Below are 19,826 nucleotides of genomic sequence, written 5' to 3' on the forward strand. Positions count from 1 at the left end.
TGAGGATTTATTTATATTTAATCAATTTTATAAGTAGGCTGTAACGTAACAAAATGTGGAAAAAGTCAAGGGGTCTGAATACTTCCCGAAGGCACATATGCAGTTTGCAGACTCTTATCCAAAACAGTCATGCATGCATACATTTTACATATAGGTTGTCCCATGAATCAAACCTACTTTTCTGGTGTAGACTACCAGGGTATTTAAGTTATGTGAGCTACCCCTTTAAGTAACCACATAACAGCCTTGAGAAAAACAAGCATTTTTAAATGTACACCCCAAACCTCTCTAACCCAATGTACATAAGGAACTAAGAACTAATTAAAACACCATACATGGAAATCAACCATATACCACCAGTGCCAACAGTTATTTTCATGGCCATTTTATTTATGTGAATTTTACAGAGACCGTACAATGTACACACATTTGAAAGTAGAACCCTTTATTCGTCCACAGAGATCAGTCTTTCTTCACAATGTGTGCTTCATCTCAAGGATACTGTTCTGTTTATAATGGGAAGTAGACAATCTGCTGTACAGGTTGGACAGACAAAGCTCCATTCACTCTTCAACATATAGATTTCTATCTGACCTTCAACCCCAGGTATCAGAGTTGAAACGGTACCCCTCTGTCTACTGTTCATACACACACACACCTAAAGTAAGATCCCAAGATGGTTGAAGGGGTAGTAGCTAGTTTATCCCACTGTGTGTGACATTGCAGTCAATTATGAAGCCCATACTGTCTGTCATTCAGTAGTAAGATGAACTCTTTGGTTCTGTTGTGTGAGATGTGTAATAACAGCCTCCGCACCATGTGATCTCTCTCGGGGAGGATTTAGTAGTTAAGTCACATTTCAGTTTTCCTTCTAATAAAACAAGCAACTTTACACTTCAATCACCAAATGAGATGATAACCTGTCTGTCTGAGCAGTCACTTCGAGCACCTTGAAAAAGGAGTTGATATTGTGAAGGAATTGATACGAAGGGGATATTAAGGGGCTCGATTCAATCCGTAGCACTGAAGATCTGCATTGTAGTGCGATTGAAATAAAATTGTAATTTCCAATTGAGCCGACATATGCAACGTTTACCAGGAATGCAGTTGCCTTTAAATTACAACCGCGCTATAGCGTAGAATCTTCCGCGATACGCATTGAATCAAGCCCTAAGAGGAAGGCCACTGGCAGAAGCAATCACTTTACACCTTTAAAGACTTGGCAAAAAGCACACGACCCTGTAATGCCACAGAAACAACGATAGGTTGGAGGGTTGATGCTCCATTTAAACTTACCCCCCCACAACGACGTCTAATGGTGAGAGGGATGGTGTGTGATTACACCAAGACAAACAGAGACACAACTCGAGGAAGAAAATCAAAAAGGGATTGGCGAGATAAACCAGGTAAAAAAAGAAACATGACAAGATCTGCTAAAAAAGCTCTCCTCTTCTACTGCAAGGGGACATTGGGAGAGACACACTAACAGCTATCATGTGGTCAGCCAAAGTTAGCGTGTTTACCGCCTTAGTCGGGTGTTGTACTTAAGCGGGTGTTTGTGAGTCCCTGGCGTCTTCTTTCGGCCTGTTTAATGCTCTGTGGCCTTCGTTAAGCCTGGCCCTAAGGCTCTGCCTGCAAGGCACACCAGAGGGTTGTCAGAGGAACAACAGCTACCATCACCTAAACACATACCCCACACTCAGACCTCAGAGAACAAATGAATGAGGGAAGGAATAGAAGAACACAGGCACACACGCACGCATTTGCACATACTTGCACACACTGGCCACACAGGTGTTACAAGCTGGGTTTTGTCTTTATTGGAAACTGGGATGGAAAGAGATGAAGAAAGAAAGAAAGAAAGCAAGCAAGAAAGACAGAATGGAAAAAAAGAAAGAGTTTGAGAAGGAGAGGGGTGTGTACGTGATGAATATAGGGATTTTTGAGCGACAATATAAATATATATTTTCCATAAAAATATTGTTCCCCTGAAAATGTCTGTGTTTTGATGAAAAACTATTTAAGGCTACTTTGCAGTACATATCATAGAAAATTAAACATCTAAATATATTATGTATATATACACACATTGGAATATAAATGATTTTGGCAAACAAACAATGACTCTAAAAGGATAGTCCTGATAAAAAAAGAATGTTCCTTCACTGAAACAAAGACCCTTCACAAATGTATAATGTTTACAAACAATATGCACAGATGCTAAGTATATCAGTGATATAATTCCTTCTTTTCATAGGGTCTTATGTCATCATGTCCGCCCTCGGTCAACTCAGTATGCTTCACAATGGGAGGCTGTAAGCTGATCTAACGTCACTGGTCAGACAACAGACAGGAACAACAAACAACCCATGTGGTTACCTCTCACTATGGTATTTTTCTTCACGTGTCTAATTATTTTTTCCAAACCAGTCAGGATATAAATAACATAGGAAAAACTGGTAAAAAAACAACAACAACATGGATACAATACAAAAAATAGATAGCTGGAGATGACCTATCAATGTGTGTTCATACAATGAAGCACAGCAAGCTCTCTGAAGACAAACAAAGCCATGGCAATAACCTATCTAGAACCTAAAAGGGCTCTTTGGCTGTCCCCATACGAGAACCCTTTGAAAAACATTTTTGGTTCCATGGAGAACCCTATCCACAGAGGGTTTAACCAAATAAACCTTTTTTTCTAAGAGTGTACTTAACGTACGTCCACTGAATAAAGCATGTAAAGAACAGAATATAGAAATATAAATTCTATAAGCACTGTAGAACTAGTTTGGTGGAACATTGAAATGTAGAACCATACACCGAGTGTATAAAACATTAAGAACACCTGCGCTTTCCATGACACACTGAAAGGGCGATACCTAGTCAGTTATACAACTGAATGCATTCAACTGAAATGTGTCTTCCACATTTAACCCAAGCCCAGGTGTATCCAGGCGAAAGCTACTGTATGATCCCTTATTGATGTCACTTGTTAAATCCACTTCAAATCAGTGTAGATGACGGGGATGAGACAGGTGAACAAATGCATTTTAAGCCTTGAGACACATGGATTGTGTGTGTGTGCCATTCAAAGGGTGAATGGGCAAGACAAAAGATTTAAATGCCTTTGAACGGTGTATAGTAGTAGGTGGTGCGGTCACCGGTTTGTGTCAAGAACTACAACGCTGCTGGGTTTTTCACCCTCAGCAGTTTCCCGTGTGTTTCAAAAATGGTCCACAACCCAAAGAACATACAGCCAATTTGAAACACCTGTGGGAAGCATTGGAGTCAACAAGGGCCAGCATCCCTGTGGAAGGCTTTTGACACCTTGTAGAGTCCATGCCCAGATTAATTGAGGCTGTTCTAATGGGGGGGTTACAACTCAATATTAGGAAGGTGTTCCTAATGTTTTGTATACTCAGTGTAGACCAAAGAGTGTAAAACGAACTGTAGTTTAGGATTTAGGATTAAGACACTGGGAATATTCACAGTCGATTGCCAAGAGTATTATTCTCTCTTGCTCCTGAGAGTACAACAAACATTGAGACAACAGACTACTGTTACGCAACCCAGTCCTTGGCAAAATAGTCACACATACAGTACCAGTCATTAGTTTGGACACACCTACTCATTCCAGGTTTTTCTTTATTTTTACTATTTTCTACATTGTAGAATAATAGACAAATTCTTATTTACAATGACGGCTGGTTGAGAGAATGCCAAGAGTGTGCAAAGCTGTCATCAAGACAAAGGGTGGCAACTTTGAGAAATCTAAAATATATTTTGATTTGTTTAACACTTTTTTGGTTACTACATGATTCCATATGTTTTATTTCATAGTTTTGATGTCTACACTATTATTCTATAATGTAGAAAATAGTAAAAATAAAGAAACTTTTGACTGGTACTGCATGCCCATGTGACTCACTAGACAAATATGCATGATCTACACTATGTTAAAAAAAATATCCATATTTTAGTAAAAAGAAATCTCCTTCTGTTCACCCCAGCAGATATTGAAGCTGAATAGATATCGAAGTTAGATTGTGCTTTTTGGAATAGTAAGAGGCCTTGTAGAAAATATTTAAGAGTTTTTAAAGAGTTAGTCCTCACAGTCCTCCCCGGCGGTTGCTGCATCTAGAGCTGCTAGAGCTTCCGCCACCATAGAGTCTGTGACGTGATGCACGTCATCTTCTTCCCGTCCCTCATCTTCGCTCTTCGTCACCGAGATCCCGCTCCCTACGGTAGTGGCGTCCGGCACCCTCCTATCATCCTTCGTGTCTGCCGAGGACAGGCTAGTTGGAATATCCGCAGACAGGACGCTCTCCTCATCCCCTGTGTCACACATGTACTCAGGTGTGCCACCCACCCCCTCATCCAGCTCATCCGTCAACGAGGTGTAGCACCTCACACCGGGCCAGGAGGGGTCCGAGCTATTTCGGAACATCCTAATCTTGTGGGAGTCATTGTCACCCAAATGTGTCAGATGGTGACTATGATCCAGGGAGAGTGTGTTAGGGTAGATTGGGACTTGGCTGGGGCCCTTAGATGGATCTCGTCTTGGAACCTGGCCCTCTGGATGGAGGATATACAGACCCCCACCACCACCACCACCACCACCCTCCCCTGCCCAAGGCTTGACTCCCTGCCCCCTCTCTGGGTTGGCGGGCACGGCGTGGAGCCTGTTGATCTGGTTGTTGTCGATCTCCAGCTTGAGGCCTAGTCCTCCTCCATCTTCTCCATCGTTGTGCTTGTTGCTGTTGCTGAAGCCCAGGTTGTGGAAGACCTGCTTCTGCTTGTTGTTGGACTGGTCCCCGCTGTCTGCTGGGAGGTGGTGGGGCTGATAGAGAGAGCTCTCCGCCGGGTCCCTATTCCTGCCGTGGACGTCCACCGGAACAGTCGGATCATAGATGCAACAGGGAGAAGGGAAGAAGAGAGGAAAACATTTAGAGAAATAGAGAAAGGGGAGAGAGAGATCATTAGATACAGACAAAGACAAACAAATAGATAGCATGTTTAGTTAATCCAGCAGTTCACATTTATTTACAAATGTGAATAAATGAAATAGCAATTAAATAACAATATTTATTATTCCCCATCTTGTCAGCGGTCCCTGTGTTGTATAGAAAACGGTCAACTTTCAATAACCAGTCACACATGACTTTCATTGTTTCTCTAAGACACAGAGAATAAATACGACAGGCGGACTATTTAGGCGCATTGACACAGTTGTCTCAGGGTGTCAGCTTTGCCTGAGAATCGATTAAACACCCGCACACACTCCCTTGCACACTGTCAAAACAAGGACACCTCTCCTAGTAGCAATCAGAGTGAAAAACACTATGAGGGAGACGGAGAATGACGGAGAGGGAGAGCGACAGAGAGAGTGACAGAAAGAGAGAGAGATCAACAGAGAGAGAGCAGAGAGTGAAAAAGGTAAACACTAACGCAGATAGTACAGGGGCAGAATAGATCTGGGCCTTTATTTGTGGACATTGTAACAGGCTGTCAGATACTTCCTGCTGTGAGCACCTTATGCTGATAACATACTCCCTCTCTCTTTCACCATGCACTCCCTGAGCACTCCTCATACCCCACAAATCACACAACCCCACACCTCTAAAGGTGTCTCTGGCTTTACCTCTCCCCCTCGCTTCAACCTCTCCCTCCCTCCTCACATTTATGAGCTGAGAAAATAATGTTTTCCATTTTGTCTTTCCTCAAAGTTTAGTCTACAGCTGTGTCGTGTCTCTAGTATCCTTAATGTGATGACATGCTATTTTCAAATCGATTACCTAACGTTTCATTATTTGATTAAATTAATCAGGCAATAACTAACTCATTAGGAATCCGGGGCACCATGGAAGCATTCGTTTATATAGACCGGCTATTGATACTTCAGAGTACCATTCGGAAATGTTCTCATAGAATAGATGTTTCGGCGGTTGTCTGTATTCTCGTCCTAGGTTTACGTCATTTCTAGCTGCAGACTAGTAATTTGCGTCGTCTAGAATTTCTCACTTATTCTGTAGTGAATCGATAGTCTCAGAGTTTAGCCATTTCCAGCCGTGTAGCCAATGCTCCACGTGATATAGTCTTGTTCTTTGGTAGCGTTATAGTTTAAACCACTTCACACACCAGCGTCACCTGGCATGTTTTGGTCTTAGAAATTCAATAATTTGCAACCTTAGCTTACACCGGGGTTTGCATGGTCTGGTGTGAATTTCATCAAGAGTGGGTTTTAAACGTTTCAGTAGAAAAGGCCGGTCCATGACGCCTAATGTGATGCCTGGGCTCATGGGGGTGTGGCCAGTGACTAGTTAATCTTTATATGAAAATCCATTCTCTCATTTAGAAGGTTAATATCATATTACATCTTTTCACAAATAGTCTCATGTTTAATCACATACTTTTCAAAATATTTAGATGTAAACCTGACAGCTGGGAAATGTACACTTTAAGAAATATAGTTATGTGTGTTTCCTGTCCTTCATGAGGTCAACAAATGAAACACACTCAACATAATTGTCCCTTAAGTGTCCACAGACCATTCCCACATTCTCAAAAAGTAGAAATTGTTTACAGCTTCTGTCTCACTTTTTGAAAGAAGCCTGAAATTCCACCTCAGTTTATGTCTCAGTTGTTAAATCTTGTTATGTTCATACAAATTACAAATAACAAACACCCCATCATTTTTAAGGACAACAAAGTCAAGGTATTGGAGTGGCCATCACAAAGCCCTGACCTCAATCCTATAGAACACCATCCCAACCATGAAGTACGGGGTGGCAGCATCATGTTGTGGGTTTATTTTGCTGCAGGAGGGACTGGTGCACTTCACAAAATAGATGGCATCATGAGGAGAATTATGTGGAAAATTATGTGGATATATTGAAGCAACACCCCAAGACATCAGTCAGGAACTTAAAGCTTGGTCGCAAATGGGTCTTCCAAATGGACAATGACCCCAAGCATACTTCCAAAGTTGTGACAAAATGGCTTAAGGACAACAAAGTCAAGGTATTGGAGTTGCCATCACAAAGCACTGACCTCAATCCTATAGAAAATTTGTGGGCAGAACTGAAAAAGCGTGTGCAAGCGAGGAGGCCTACAAACCTGACTCAGTTACACCAGCTCTGTCAGGAGCAATGGGCCAAAATTCACCCAACTTATTGTGGGAAGCTTGTGGAAGGCTACCCGAAACGTTTGACCCAAGTTAAACAATTTAAAGGCAATGCTACTAAATACTAATTGAGTGTACGTAAACTTCTGACCCACTGGGAATGTGATGAAAGAAATAAAAGCTGAAATAAATAATTCTCTCTACTATTATTCTGACATTTCACATTCTTAAAATAAAATGGTGATCCTAACTGACCTAAGACAGGGAAGTTTCACATGGATTAAATGTCAGGATTTGTGAAAAACTGAGTTCAAATGTATTTGGCTAAAGGGTATGTAAACTTCCGACTTCAACTGTAGATGAGATGCCACAACAACACACAAGACACCACTCCGGATGTGACTACAATACAAAGAAGTGCCATGTCTAATGCTAAATAGGAAAGGCAATCAAGTCCCTGAAAAAAGGAATGCAAAAAACCCATAAGTCATACAGATGTCTACAAGTTTTTTTAAGCAAACCCAAAAGCTATCCATCTACTACTGCTATCTACTATTCTAATCCATGTGGTTCTAGCCAAGTGTTTTAGCAATAAAAGGTGGAGTAATTTATTTGGTATTCTATAACAGCCTTGATAGATTTCACAGGAGTCCTGTGTGATTTGTGATCAGGCATGAGAAGGTCTGAGAGACTGGAGAGAGTTGGCATGCGGTCAAAGTGGGAACTGACCCAGTAACCTACAGTACAGTCCCGCCCAGCCAATCTGTTTAATATGCTCAGGAAACGGCTAAGCCAAGAAATGTGACACTGAGAACAATTAAGGGGAGGTGTATGTGTGTGTTTGTGTGTGAATGTGTGTGCACATGCATTTTAAAGTGTGAGAAGCAGAGAGGTTGTGTGTGTGTGTGTGTGTGTGTGTGTGTGTGTGTGTGTGTGTGTGTGTCTTCCTGGGAAAGAGAGGTGTGTGTGTGGAAGGGATTACCGACTACGGTATGTGAATCGGTGTAAGCCCTTTTATTTATATTCAATCAAAGTATTACTCCTTTCCCCTTTCCTCTTACATTCACACTTACAGCAAAGTAAGCTGAGAGGAGGGTGATGAGATAAGTATTTGCATATTGACTGGATATTTATACGGAAAGCCAATGTTGGAGGTCACTGTGAGTGACACTTTATAATGTAGCCCATCTCTATCTATATGAAACAGAAGGAAAGCAATCATTAGGATGGGAAGAGAATGTACAGTGACATTAAGATAGGACATCTGTCTGGTTCAATAGGATAGATAAGGCTATACGAGGAATACTGTAGCTGTAGCTCATGATAGTAAGAATAAGGACTGGATTTTGAAAACAATCGAACAAATTTTGTTTAGCAGTGTGACCTTCGCTTAGAGATGGAGAGCTGCTGTCAATATGTAAACCTTCCCCCTCTCCTCACACAAACATAAATGCAATGGGTTCATACAGACAAATTTCAGAAGCCCTCATGCAAGCACACACACACACCAGGGTTTCCGTTAGGAAAATGAGTTACCAGTTACCAGGAAGATTTTAACTTACCGGCCATTTGAGAATGATGGTAATTCTTCTAAACAGAACTCTAAACAGAACCCCTGTAATGAAACATTTGCTAAAATGTAATTCTGGGAAAACACCATTCTAAACAGCACACCTGATGTGAGTGGTTACATATGTGACAGAAATAAAAATGGTCATTTTGAAATTTAGAAAGAGGTGGAATCTAAAGATGCAACAACTAGCATTGTGCCTTTGGTTTCTGGACAAAAAACAACATTTTATTCGAAAACCAATAGAACAGGAGAGAAATCCTGGTTTCAATTGCATATGAAGAAAGTCTTTATAAAATAATTGCCTCCAAGATTCTATGGTTGGATTTTACCTAGGTAAGACATGCCTCATAATACGAAGTAAATCATTCAGGTTTCTAACAATTAAATGATGCTTTGAAAAGGCATACTGCCTCCAGCTCACATTGCAAAGTGGTGGATGACGTGCTGATAGTCTGCCTACCATTGCCTATGCACTTGAATGACAGGCACGCTTCAATTACCAGTTGAGAAACAAAAATATTAGCTATTTTTAATCGTGGCAATCAAAACTTTTTTTTAACATGCGATTGCATTTACAATTGTTAGTTAAGTGAGCCTTGAATTCAAAATGAATCACAGACAGTGTCGCCAGCAAAGCACACCCACACCATCACACCTCCTCCTCCATGCTTCACCGTGGGAAGCCTACTCTGCGTCTCACAAAGACACGGCGGTTAGAACTAAAAATCTCAAATTTGGACTCAAAGGACAGATTTCCACCGGTCTAATGTCCATTGCTCGTGTTTCTTGGCGTCCTTTCGTAGTGGTTTCTTTGCAGCAATTTGACCATGAAGGCCTGATTCATGCATTCTCCTCGGAACAGTTGATGTTAAGATGTGTCTGTTACTTGAACTCTGTGAAGCATTTATTTGGGCTGCAATCTGAGATGCAGTTAACTCTAATGAATTTATCCTCTGCAGCAGAGGTAACTCTGGGTCTTCCTTTCCTGTAGTGGTCCTCCTGAGATCCAGTTTCATCATAGCGCTTGATGGTTTTTGTGACTGCACTTGAAGAAACGTTCAAAGTTCTTGAAATTTTCCGCAATGACTGACCTTCATGTCTTAAAATAATGATGGACTGTCGTTTCTCTTTGCTTATTTGAGCTGTTCTTGCCATAATATGGACTTGGTCTTTTACCAAATAAGGTTATCTTCTGTATACCACCCCTACCTTGTCACAACACAACTGATTGGCTCAAACGCATTAAGGAAAGAAATTCCACAAATGTACTTTTAACAAGGCACACCTGTTAATTGAAATGCATTCCAGGTGACTACTTCATGAAGCTGGTTGAGAGAATGCCAAGAGTGTGCAAAGCTGTCATCAAGGCAAAGGGTGACAACTTTGAAGAATCTCAAACATAAAAAATATTTTGATTTGTTTAACACTTTTTTGGTTACTATATGATTCCATATGTGTCATTTTATAGTTTTGATGTCTTCACTATTATTCTACAATGTAGATAATAGTAAAGAATAAAGAAAAACCCTTCAATGAGTGGAACCACCACTTAGGGGTGGCAGGTAGCCTAGTGGTCAGAGCGTTGGGCCAGTAACCAAAAGGTTGCTGGATCAAGTCCCTGAGCTGACAAGGTAAAAATCTGTCGTTCTACCACTGTTCCCTGGTAGGCTGTCATTGTAAATAAGAATTTGTTCTTAACTGACTTGCCTAGTTAAATAAAGGTTAAATTAAAAAAATGAGTAGGTGTGTCTAAACTTTTGACTGGTACTATACAGTACATGATGACTAATGAAAATACACATACCCCAAATTAATATTTTTTGTTTTTTAATTAACCTATAGACCAATAAGCATGCCGGTCAAATGTATTTACGTCGACAGATATTTCTATCAATGAATAAAAAGCATTATTTTGCCATGGGATTGTTTTTTCTCCTGGTCAAATTGGCCAGCAACAATTTATCAGCTTTCATCTTTTTTAATCTGCTAAAAGCAGTCTAAATCAAATCAAATCAAATCAAATTTTATTTGTCACATACACATGGTTAGCAGATGTTAATGCGAGTGTAGCGAAATGCTTGTGCTTCTAGTTCCGACAATGCAGTAATAACCAACAAGTAATCTAACCTAACAATTCCACAACTACTACCTTAAACACACACACAAGTGTAAAGGGATGAAGAATATGTACATAAAGATATATGAATGAGTGGTGGTACAGAACGGCATGGCAAGATGCAGTAGATGGTATAGAGTACGGTATATACATATGAGATGAGTACTGTAGGGTATGTAAACATAAAGTGGCATAGTTTAAAGTGGCTAGTGGTACATGTATTACATAAAGATGGCAAGATGCAGTAGATGATATAGAGTACAGTATATACATATGAGATGGGTAATGTAGGGTATGTAAACATTATATTAAGTGGCATTGTTTAAAGTGGCTAGTGGTACATTTTTACATAATTTCCATCAATTCCCATTTTTAAAGTGGCTGGAGTTGAGTCAGTATGTTGGCAGCGGCCGCTAAATGTTAGTGGTGGCTGTTTAACAGTCTGATGGCCTTGAGATAGAAGCTGTTTTTCAGTCTCTCGGTCCCTGCTTTGATGCACCTGTACTGACCTCGCCTTCTGGATGATAGCGGGGTGAACAGGCAGTGGCTTGGGTGGTTGTTGTCCTTGATGATCTTTATGGCCTTCCTGTGACATCGGGTGGTGTAGGTGTCCTGGAGGGCAGGTAGTTTGCCCCCGGTGATGCGTTGTGCAGACCTCACTACCCTCTGGAGAGCCTTACGGTTGTGGGCGGAGCAGTTGCCGTACCAGGCGGTGATACAGCCCGACAGGATGCTCTCGATTGTGCATCTGTAGAAGTTTGTGAGTGCTTTTGGTGACAAGCCAAATTTCTTCAGCCTCCTGAGGTTGAAGAGGCGCTGCTGCGCCTTCTTCACAACGCTGTCTGTGTGGGTGGACCAATTCAGTTTGTCCGTGATGTGTACACCGAGGAACTTAAAACTTTCCACCTTCTCCACTACTGACCCGTCGATGTGGATAGGGGGGTGCTCCCTCTGCTGTTTCCTGAAGTCCACAATCATCTCCTTTGTTTTGTTGACGTTGAGTGTGAGGTTATTTTCCTGACACCACACTCCGAGGGCCCTCACCTCCTCCCTGTAGGCCGTCTCGTCGTTGTTGGTAATCAAGCCTACCACTGTAGTGTCATCCGCAAACTTGATGATTGAGTTGGAGGCGTGCATGGCCACGCAGTCGTGGGTGAACAGGGAGTACAGGAGAGGGCTCAGAACGCACCCTTGTGGGGCCCCAGTGTTGAGGATCAGCGGGGTGGAGATGTTGTTACCTACCCTCACCACCTGGGGGCGGCCCGTCAGGAAGTCCAGGACCCAGTTGCACAGGGCGGGGTCGAGACCCAGGGTCTCGAGCTTGATGACGAGTTTGGAGGGTACTATGGTGTTAAATGCTGAGCTGTAATCGATGAACAGCATTCTCACATGGGTATTCCTCTTGTCCAGATGGGTTAGGGCAGTGTGCAGTGTGGTTGCGATTGCGTCGTCTGTGGACCTATTGGGTCGGTAAGCAAATTGGAGTGGGTCTAGGGTGTCCGGTTGGGTGGAGGTGATATGGTCCTTGACTAGTCTCTCAAAGCACTTCATGATGACGGAAGTGAGTGCTACGGGGCGGTAGTCGTTTAGCTCAGTTACCTTAGCTTTCTTGGGAACAGGAACAATGGTGGCCCTCTTGAAGCATGTGGGAACAGCAGACTGGGATAAGGATTGATTGAATATGTCCGTAAACACACCAGCCAGCTGGTCTGCGCATGCTCTGCTGGAAACCCTGACGCACACAAACACATACACACACAAATGCTCCTACTCACCTTTTAATCATCTTACAGCATTGGCAACCCATCTGGCTAGCTGGGTAGTGAAGCTGTGAAAGGACAAAAAGCATTTTGTTACTAAAATAGAAATCTTACAATTATAAATAACCACTATAATGTAGAAAACACAGAGAAAGGTTACGGCCGCCACACATCAATAACTCTAATGACAAGCAAAGTCCCATCAAACTTGGTGACATTTTCAATCAGTGACATTTTCTTTAAGACCCAGATGATAGAAAGGTTGAGACAGACAGTCCAAAACTGTCTGAGCAACAAACGTTGTGACACACACTTTCAAGAAGTGTCAATTTATTTATCCAAGAGTTCTCTACTCACCTGTCCTGTGACATAGAGGTAGCCTTTGTTGAAGGCTTTTCTAAACTATCGGGAGGATTTGAACCTCATAAGTCAGGTTTAGACTTGGGCTTGCCCTCTGTGTCCATGGTGACGCCTGAGCGCTGTGTTCAGGGATGATGTAGTGTGTCTGTCTGAAGCGCTGATAAAGCTTTGGTATTCATCCATTCCAATTTATGTGTGTGTGTGTGAAAGAAAGAGTCTAACAGCGTGCTTACTGTAGGTATTATGTTTGTGTGTGTGTGTGTGTGTGTGTGTGTGTGTGTGTGTGTGTAGAGGATGGGGGTGATCTTTTCTCTCCTGGCTGTGTGTGTGTGTGTGTTTCCCTAAGCTTTGGCATTTCTTTGCCTGGATAAATAATTAACAAGAGAGGCTCGAATGGGTCTGTCTGCTAGCAAGAGAGAGAGAGAGAGAGAGAGAGAGGGGAGCAAGGACACAGTATCTTTCTCCCCCAGCTTTGGTCTTTACTGAGAAACAGAAAAAAGTGTAGCCGCAATGAAAAGCCAATGACCCCTTGCACATCTTAAAGGGACTAACTTTCTTTCTTTCACAGAGACAATGTGGTGCTTACGGACAGCATTATGACATAAATAAACATTACTGTGAAAAAAGAAATGATTAAGATATAAAGACAGTGGATTTTCAGCATTCACTTTCAATGTAACAGTAAATGTCACATTGACATTCACTGCAACTCTGAAACAGAAATAATTTTGCCCCCTGTTGCATCATGTTTTCCTACAATATTTCCTACTGAACATGACCCAGGACTGATAGGTCAGGGGCACATCAGGTTTAAATTGGCTTTGGACCGTTTGATAGAGAGATCCAGTAAAATGCCAGGGATGGACGTGTCTATCACTTAGCGAATGGCTTCGATTGGGTCATTAGTGCACAGCTTCAGCCAATCCCCTCAATGACACCTGTTGGGTTGACGGAAAGGAGAGTTCTCTTGATCGTCTTCACAATTTTTAATGTAGCTTCCTTCTGCATGTCCTCTAGATATTTAGTGTTCTGAAAACATTTGGGAGATATGAGAATCCCTACTAGATTTTGTATTTACCTCCAGATCTCTGAAGTCATTGCAGGAAAATAAACAAGCAACCTTGCTCTGGGCTTTGGGAGATAAGAAGTCAATATACCCATGTGATTTAGGTATGGCATAAACAGCCCATTCTGCGATTTGACCCTCCTTAAAATAACCGCCAAGGTCACACTAAATCAGCACCAAAAACATATAGGGCTGTATTTTAGGCTGGCATTAAGCCAGCGCAATTGTCAAACGCACGCTCAGTTTGCCATTTCAACCTGTTAAAGCCAGCACTCTTCTATTTTTAAAACATAGCACCATAATTGGTCATTTACCTGTCTTAAATGAGCTTGCTTGCGCTGAGGTTGGAAGGGTGGCAATATCTGAGGTATGTCCTTAAAAACGTGTGGCAGTGGTCATTTCAGTATGTGCTGGTGGGGATATTTAAGACCAACCAAAAGCTGGTTTCAGCAGTAACGCGGTTGGTTATGGCATGGATTTTGACAACGGAAGTGCATCTTATCCAGTCGTGATGCACAGTGCCCATATGTACATGGCACAAGAGAGATGTCATTTTTACGTCCGTAAACCTCGTATTAAGAAATATAAAAAAGGTATGTTTTTTCCCATTTAATTTAATTTAAAAACCAATTATAGCCTCCCCTCTTATTAATGAAGGCAGTTTGTTTTGTCATGCCCAATCCATTCACTAAGTAGTCAAGACTATCGATAAAGTGTTTGGCTTTGAAATAAATCTTAATCACCAAAGCTTTATTAAACAGCAAAACAGTGAGCGGACATCTCCTTTTTATCTATGTAGGTTGTTACATTATTTTAGACAGCTCCTGTTATTATTTGGATGTGTGTAAAAACCCCTCCATGATGTAGGCTATATGCACATTGAACGATGAGATAATTCGGTGACACACACAACATTTATCCCGTACATACAACTAACAAAAACTTGAAACTACTTTCCCGTAATGATTTCTTGCTTTCTGTTTCGTTTGATTAAATACAATGCATCTGGTGTCTTTCTTATCCTGGATATGCACAAGTAGCCTATTCATAAAATGGTTTCTCTATGGTCTAGTAGTGACACTTTTGCCACATGCTTTTGCATTATTCACAACTCACACACTGTAGGCCTACATGCAGTCAGGGCCGGCGTTATTGGCGAGCCTTAGTGGGCCTGGCCTGCCCCCTACCATACCTCCTTGCTCTTCCAAATAAAAATATTAAAATATTGATAGTTTATTTTGACCGAGACGCGCACTGACAGAAAGACACATCAATCTCAGATAAAGCAACGGAACGAGCGAAACAGCGCCCCTTTGTCTCAGTATGTGTAGCCCAAGTATCTGCTGCTGTCTGGACAAAAATAATATGGCATGTCATACTCTTTATGTCCAGATGGAGAGGCACTGTTTTGCTTGCTCAGATGCTTTCTCCGGTGAGATAGTTTCGTCCACTTGCGAATTGAACTAGGATGTAGTGCTGCCATAGCGCAGGGGAACGGTGCAGAATACATGAAGCTGGTAAAATTATTTATAGAAAATGTATTTGGATAAATTCTAAATTCATTATTTAATTGCTACTACATTTACATTTACATTTAAGTCATTTACTAAAAGTCCATGAAAATTATAGAATGACAAAGTAAATAAATATGTAGGCTATAGCAGCCTACATATGTAGGTAAATGGTGGTTGCTTCCCTATCTTTTAGCTCTCCGAGAGACCTATACCTGGAAATGATTGTCAGGATATGTTCGAGACAATGCTTGTTGTTCCCATTGAAATGAGATAGGGATGGGTGATATTTTCAAAGCAAAACCTGTTTTAGGAACATTGAGGAATATACATCTTCAGTCACAGGCTTCATTAGGAAATGTGGTGATGTTGTACCCACAATAACAATTCGGACACACCCCAACCAAAAACCCTGGATGAACGGAGATATCAGAACCATGCTGGGAGCCCGTACTGCAGCAATAAATGTTAGCAGGAACGAACCCCGGTGACGCGCAACGTGTACAAGGCAAGCAGGTACAAGCTCTGCAAATCCATTAGGGATGCAAAAAGATAATACAGACTCAAACTTGAATTGATGTCTGGCAACTCAGACTATCATGGACTTTAAAGACACATCCAGCTGTGTGGTGCCCAACGAAGCCTCCCTCTCAGACGAGCTTAAAACATTTTATGCTCGCTTCCAGGCAAACAATACCGAGCCATCTAGGAAGACTCTCACTCTCCGAGGCTGATGTGAATACTCACAAAGACGCTGGACCAGATTGCATACCTTGGCTAGTCCTCAGAGTGTGTGCTGACCAGCTGGCGGGTGTCTTCTCGAACATCTTCATCCTGTCCCTTTCCCAGGCTATAGTCCCCACCTGCTTCAAGGAGACCACCATCGTCTCAGTGCCCAAGAAAAACAAGGTGACATGCCCAAATGACTATCGCCCCCGTCGCACTCACCCTGGTCATCATGAAGTGCTTCGAGAAGCTGGTCATGGCCCACATCAAGGCCAACATGCCAGGCACACTGGACCGAATACTATTTGCCTACCGCTCCAACAGATCCACGGAAGATACAATTTCCATCGTTAATCACATGGCCATAACACATCTGGACAAGAGGAACACCTATATGAGAATGCTGTTCCCTCCAAGCTCGAAACCAATCCCAGGGCCCTGGGTCTGGACACCACCCTCTGCAACTGGATCCTGTAGTTTCTTACGGGCAGACCACAGGCTGTGTGGATTGGCAACCTCCTCCACACTGACTCTTAACACAGGGGCCCACAAGGGGTGTGTCCTCAGCCCTCTGCTGTACTCCCTGTTCATCCATGACTGCATGGCTTTACACATCAGCAACTCCATCATCAAGTTTGCTGACAAGACCACGGTTGTAGGTCTGATCAACAACGACGAGTCAGCCTATAGGGAGGAAGTAAGTAAACTGGCATTGTGGTGCCAAGACAACAACCTGTCCCTCAACGTCAGCAAAACAAAGGAGTTGATTGTTGACTTCAGGAGGCAGAGGAGGGAACATTACCCAATCCACATCAACGGGACTGCAGTAGAGAGTCAGCAGTTTTAAGTTCCTCTGCGTCCACATTTTGACACAGACCAACAACACCACCACTCTTGTCAAGAGGGCGCCCTCCAAGTACTCCCACTGCACCATCGACAGCGCCCTGACCGGTTGTATCACAGCCTGGTACGTGAATTGCTCTGTCCACGACCGCAAGACCCTCCAGCGGGTGGTGAAGATGGCCCAGTACATCACTGGGACCATACTCCCCACCCATAAAGGACATCTACTCGAAACGGTGCCTGAGGAAGGCCCGCAGTATCATCAAGGACCCCACACATCCCAGCCACATTCCGCTCACTCCCTTACCGTCGGGCAAACGCTATCGGGGCATGAGGTCTAATACCAACTTACGCACAAAACCACACAGATATACACTCATCCATACACGCATGCATGCGCACACACACAAACACACATATACATTCATGCTATACACACATCACAACGTTGGATGGTGTATATCATGTGTATCCTGTACATACGACAAATACAACTTGTAACTTCAACTGTGCTTGATTGAACTTGCCTGCCTAAATGGAACCAAAAGAAATGTCCCCAAAGAGCAAACTCAACCTACCTTGCACTCCAAACGGGCTTAAAGCAAATGCTGAAAGCATCTGAATGTTTTTAAATAGTATATGAAACCAGGTCTGCCTTGGGCTAACTAAGATGCTCCGCTGAGCAAGAGAGAGACCCTAAAATATATAAGTAGCATATTAGCCTAAACAGTAGCCTATTAGCATTTACAGTACCTGGACCACTCCAAAGAATGCACACTCTGTGGTAATTGTTGAAGGAAGCAAAACTAAAATACCTGCTTGTACTTCAGGCCTCTAGTTGTGAGAAGGTATGAGTTACTTCTGTTACCTGAGGTTGACTATAAGTAGGCTACAGTTCACACCCAACTCCAGACCTTGGGGGCCAGAGAACGACTGGTTTTTGGATTGAATCGTTATAACTCAGAGATGGTTACTACTACACCTGGTTACTACTGTAACACAGTCTATTACTGAAAGGGAAGGATTAATATCAGCAAACACTGTAGTCCTTAAGTACTAGAGTTGTGCACCACAGACCTAAAAGATAAAGACTGACAGACTGACTGACAGACAGTACACCAAGTAGACCAGAAGGAGAACTAGGGAGGGATGAGTGAGAGACAGTCACTACTGTCAATAAAGAGCATATTATTACATCACATCAATACTCCCTCTTCATAGGTCCCTTGGTAACCAATAACGGCAGCATTGGAGTTACATCAGAATATCAAAATGACCAATAATTGTTCTCACCTGGAGAACTTCCAACAGCATAATGATCTTCAATCTGTGTGTCAGATACAGTTGAAGTCGGATGTTTACATACACCTTAGCCAAAATACATTTAAAACTCAGTTTTTCACAATTCCTGACATTTAATCATTGGAAAGATTCCCTGTCTTAGGTGAGTTAGGATCTCCACTTTATTTTAAGAATGTGAAATGTCAGAATAATAGTAGAGAGAATGATTTATTTCAGATTTTATTTCTCTCATCACATTCCCAGTGGGTCAGAAGTTTACATACACTCAATTAGTATTCGGTAGCATTGCCTTTAAATTGTTTAACTTGGGTCAAATGTTAGCCTTCCACAAGCTTCCCACAATAAGTTGGGTGAATTTTGGCCCATTCCTCCTGACAGAGCTGGTGTAACTGAGTCAGGCTTGTAAGGCCTCCTTGCTCGCACACGCTTGTTCAGTTCTGCCCACAAAGTTTCTATAGGATTGAGTTTAGTGCTTTGTGATGGCCACTCCAATACCTTGACTTTGTTGTCCTTAAGCCATTTTGCCACAATTTTGGAAGTATGCTTGGGGTGATTGTCCATTTGGAAGACCCATTTGCCCCTTTTTCCTCCAAACATAACAATGTTCATTATGGCTAAACAGTTCTATTTTTGTGTCATAAGACCAGAGGACATTTCTCCAAAAAGTACGATCTTTGTCCCCATGTGCAGTTGCAAACCGTAGTCTGGCTTTTTTTAATAGCGGTTTTGGAGCAGTGACTTCTTCCTTGCTGAGCGGCCATTCAGGTTATGTCGATATAGGACTCGTTTTACTGTGGATATAGATACTTTTGTACCTGTTTCCTCCAGCATCTTCACAAGGTCCTTTGCTGTTGTTCTGGGATTGATTTGCACTTTTCACACCAAAGTACGTTCATCTCTAGGAGACAGAACGTGTCTCCTTCCTGAGCGGTATGACGGCTGCATGGTCCCATGGTGTTTATACTTGCGTACTATTGGTTGTACAGATGAACGCGGTACCTTCAGGCGTTTGGAAATTGCTCCCAAGGATGAACCAAACTTGTGGAGGTCAACAATTTCTTTCTGAGGTCTTGGCTGACTTCTTTTGATTTTCCCATGATGTCAAGCAAAGAGACACTGAGTTTGAAGGTAGGCCTTGAAATACATCCACAGGTACACCTCCAAATGACTGAAATTATGTCATTGATGCCTATCAGAAGCTTCTAAAGCAATGACATAATTTTCTGGAAATTTCCAAGTGAAGTTAAAGGCACAGTCAACTTAGTGTATGTAAACTTCTGACCCACTGGAATTGTGATACAGTGAATTATAAGTGAAATAATCAGTTAACAATTGTTAGTAAAATGACTTGTGTCATGCACAAAGTAGATCTAACTTACTTGACAAAACTATAGTTTGTAAACAAGAAATTTGTGGAGTGGTTGAAAAACAAGTTTTAATGAC

General features: G+C 42.1%; 1 protein-coding gene across 1 annotated transcript in view; it reads right to left on the reverse strand.

Annotated features, from left to right (window-relative positions):
• Positions 1 to 369: 369 nt before the first annotated feature.
• LOC139561294 (uncharacterized) overlaps positions 370 to 19,826 on the reverse strand; it is a 34,455-nt gene continuing 14,998 nt past the window's right edge. Inside the window, exons 2-3 of the mRNA XM_071378283.1 lie at positions 12,591 to 12,643; positions 370 to 4,877 (exon numbers count right to left, since the gene is read on the reverse strand). Coding sequence (XP_071234384.1) covers positions 4,106 to 4,877; positions 12,591 to 12,622 — 804 coding nt within the window. The 5' untranslated portion in view covers positions 12,623 to 12,643 and the 3' untranslated portion in view covers positions 370 to 4,105. The remainder of the gene's footprint in view (positions 4,878 to 12,590; positions 12,644 to 19,826) is intronic.

The sequence above is a fragment of the Salvelinus alpinus genome, chromosome 31, assembly GCF_045679555.1.
Source record: "Salvelinus alpinus chromosome 31, SLU_Salpinus.1, whole genome shotgun sequence".
Classification (NCBI taxonomy): Eukaryota; Metazoa; Chordata; class Actinopteri; order Salmoniformes; family Salmonidae; genus Salvelinus; species Salvelinus alpinus.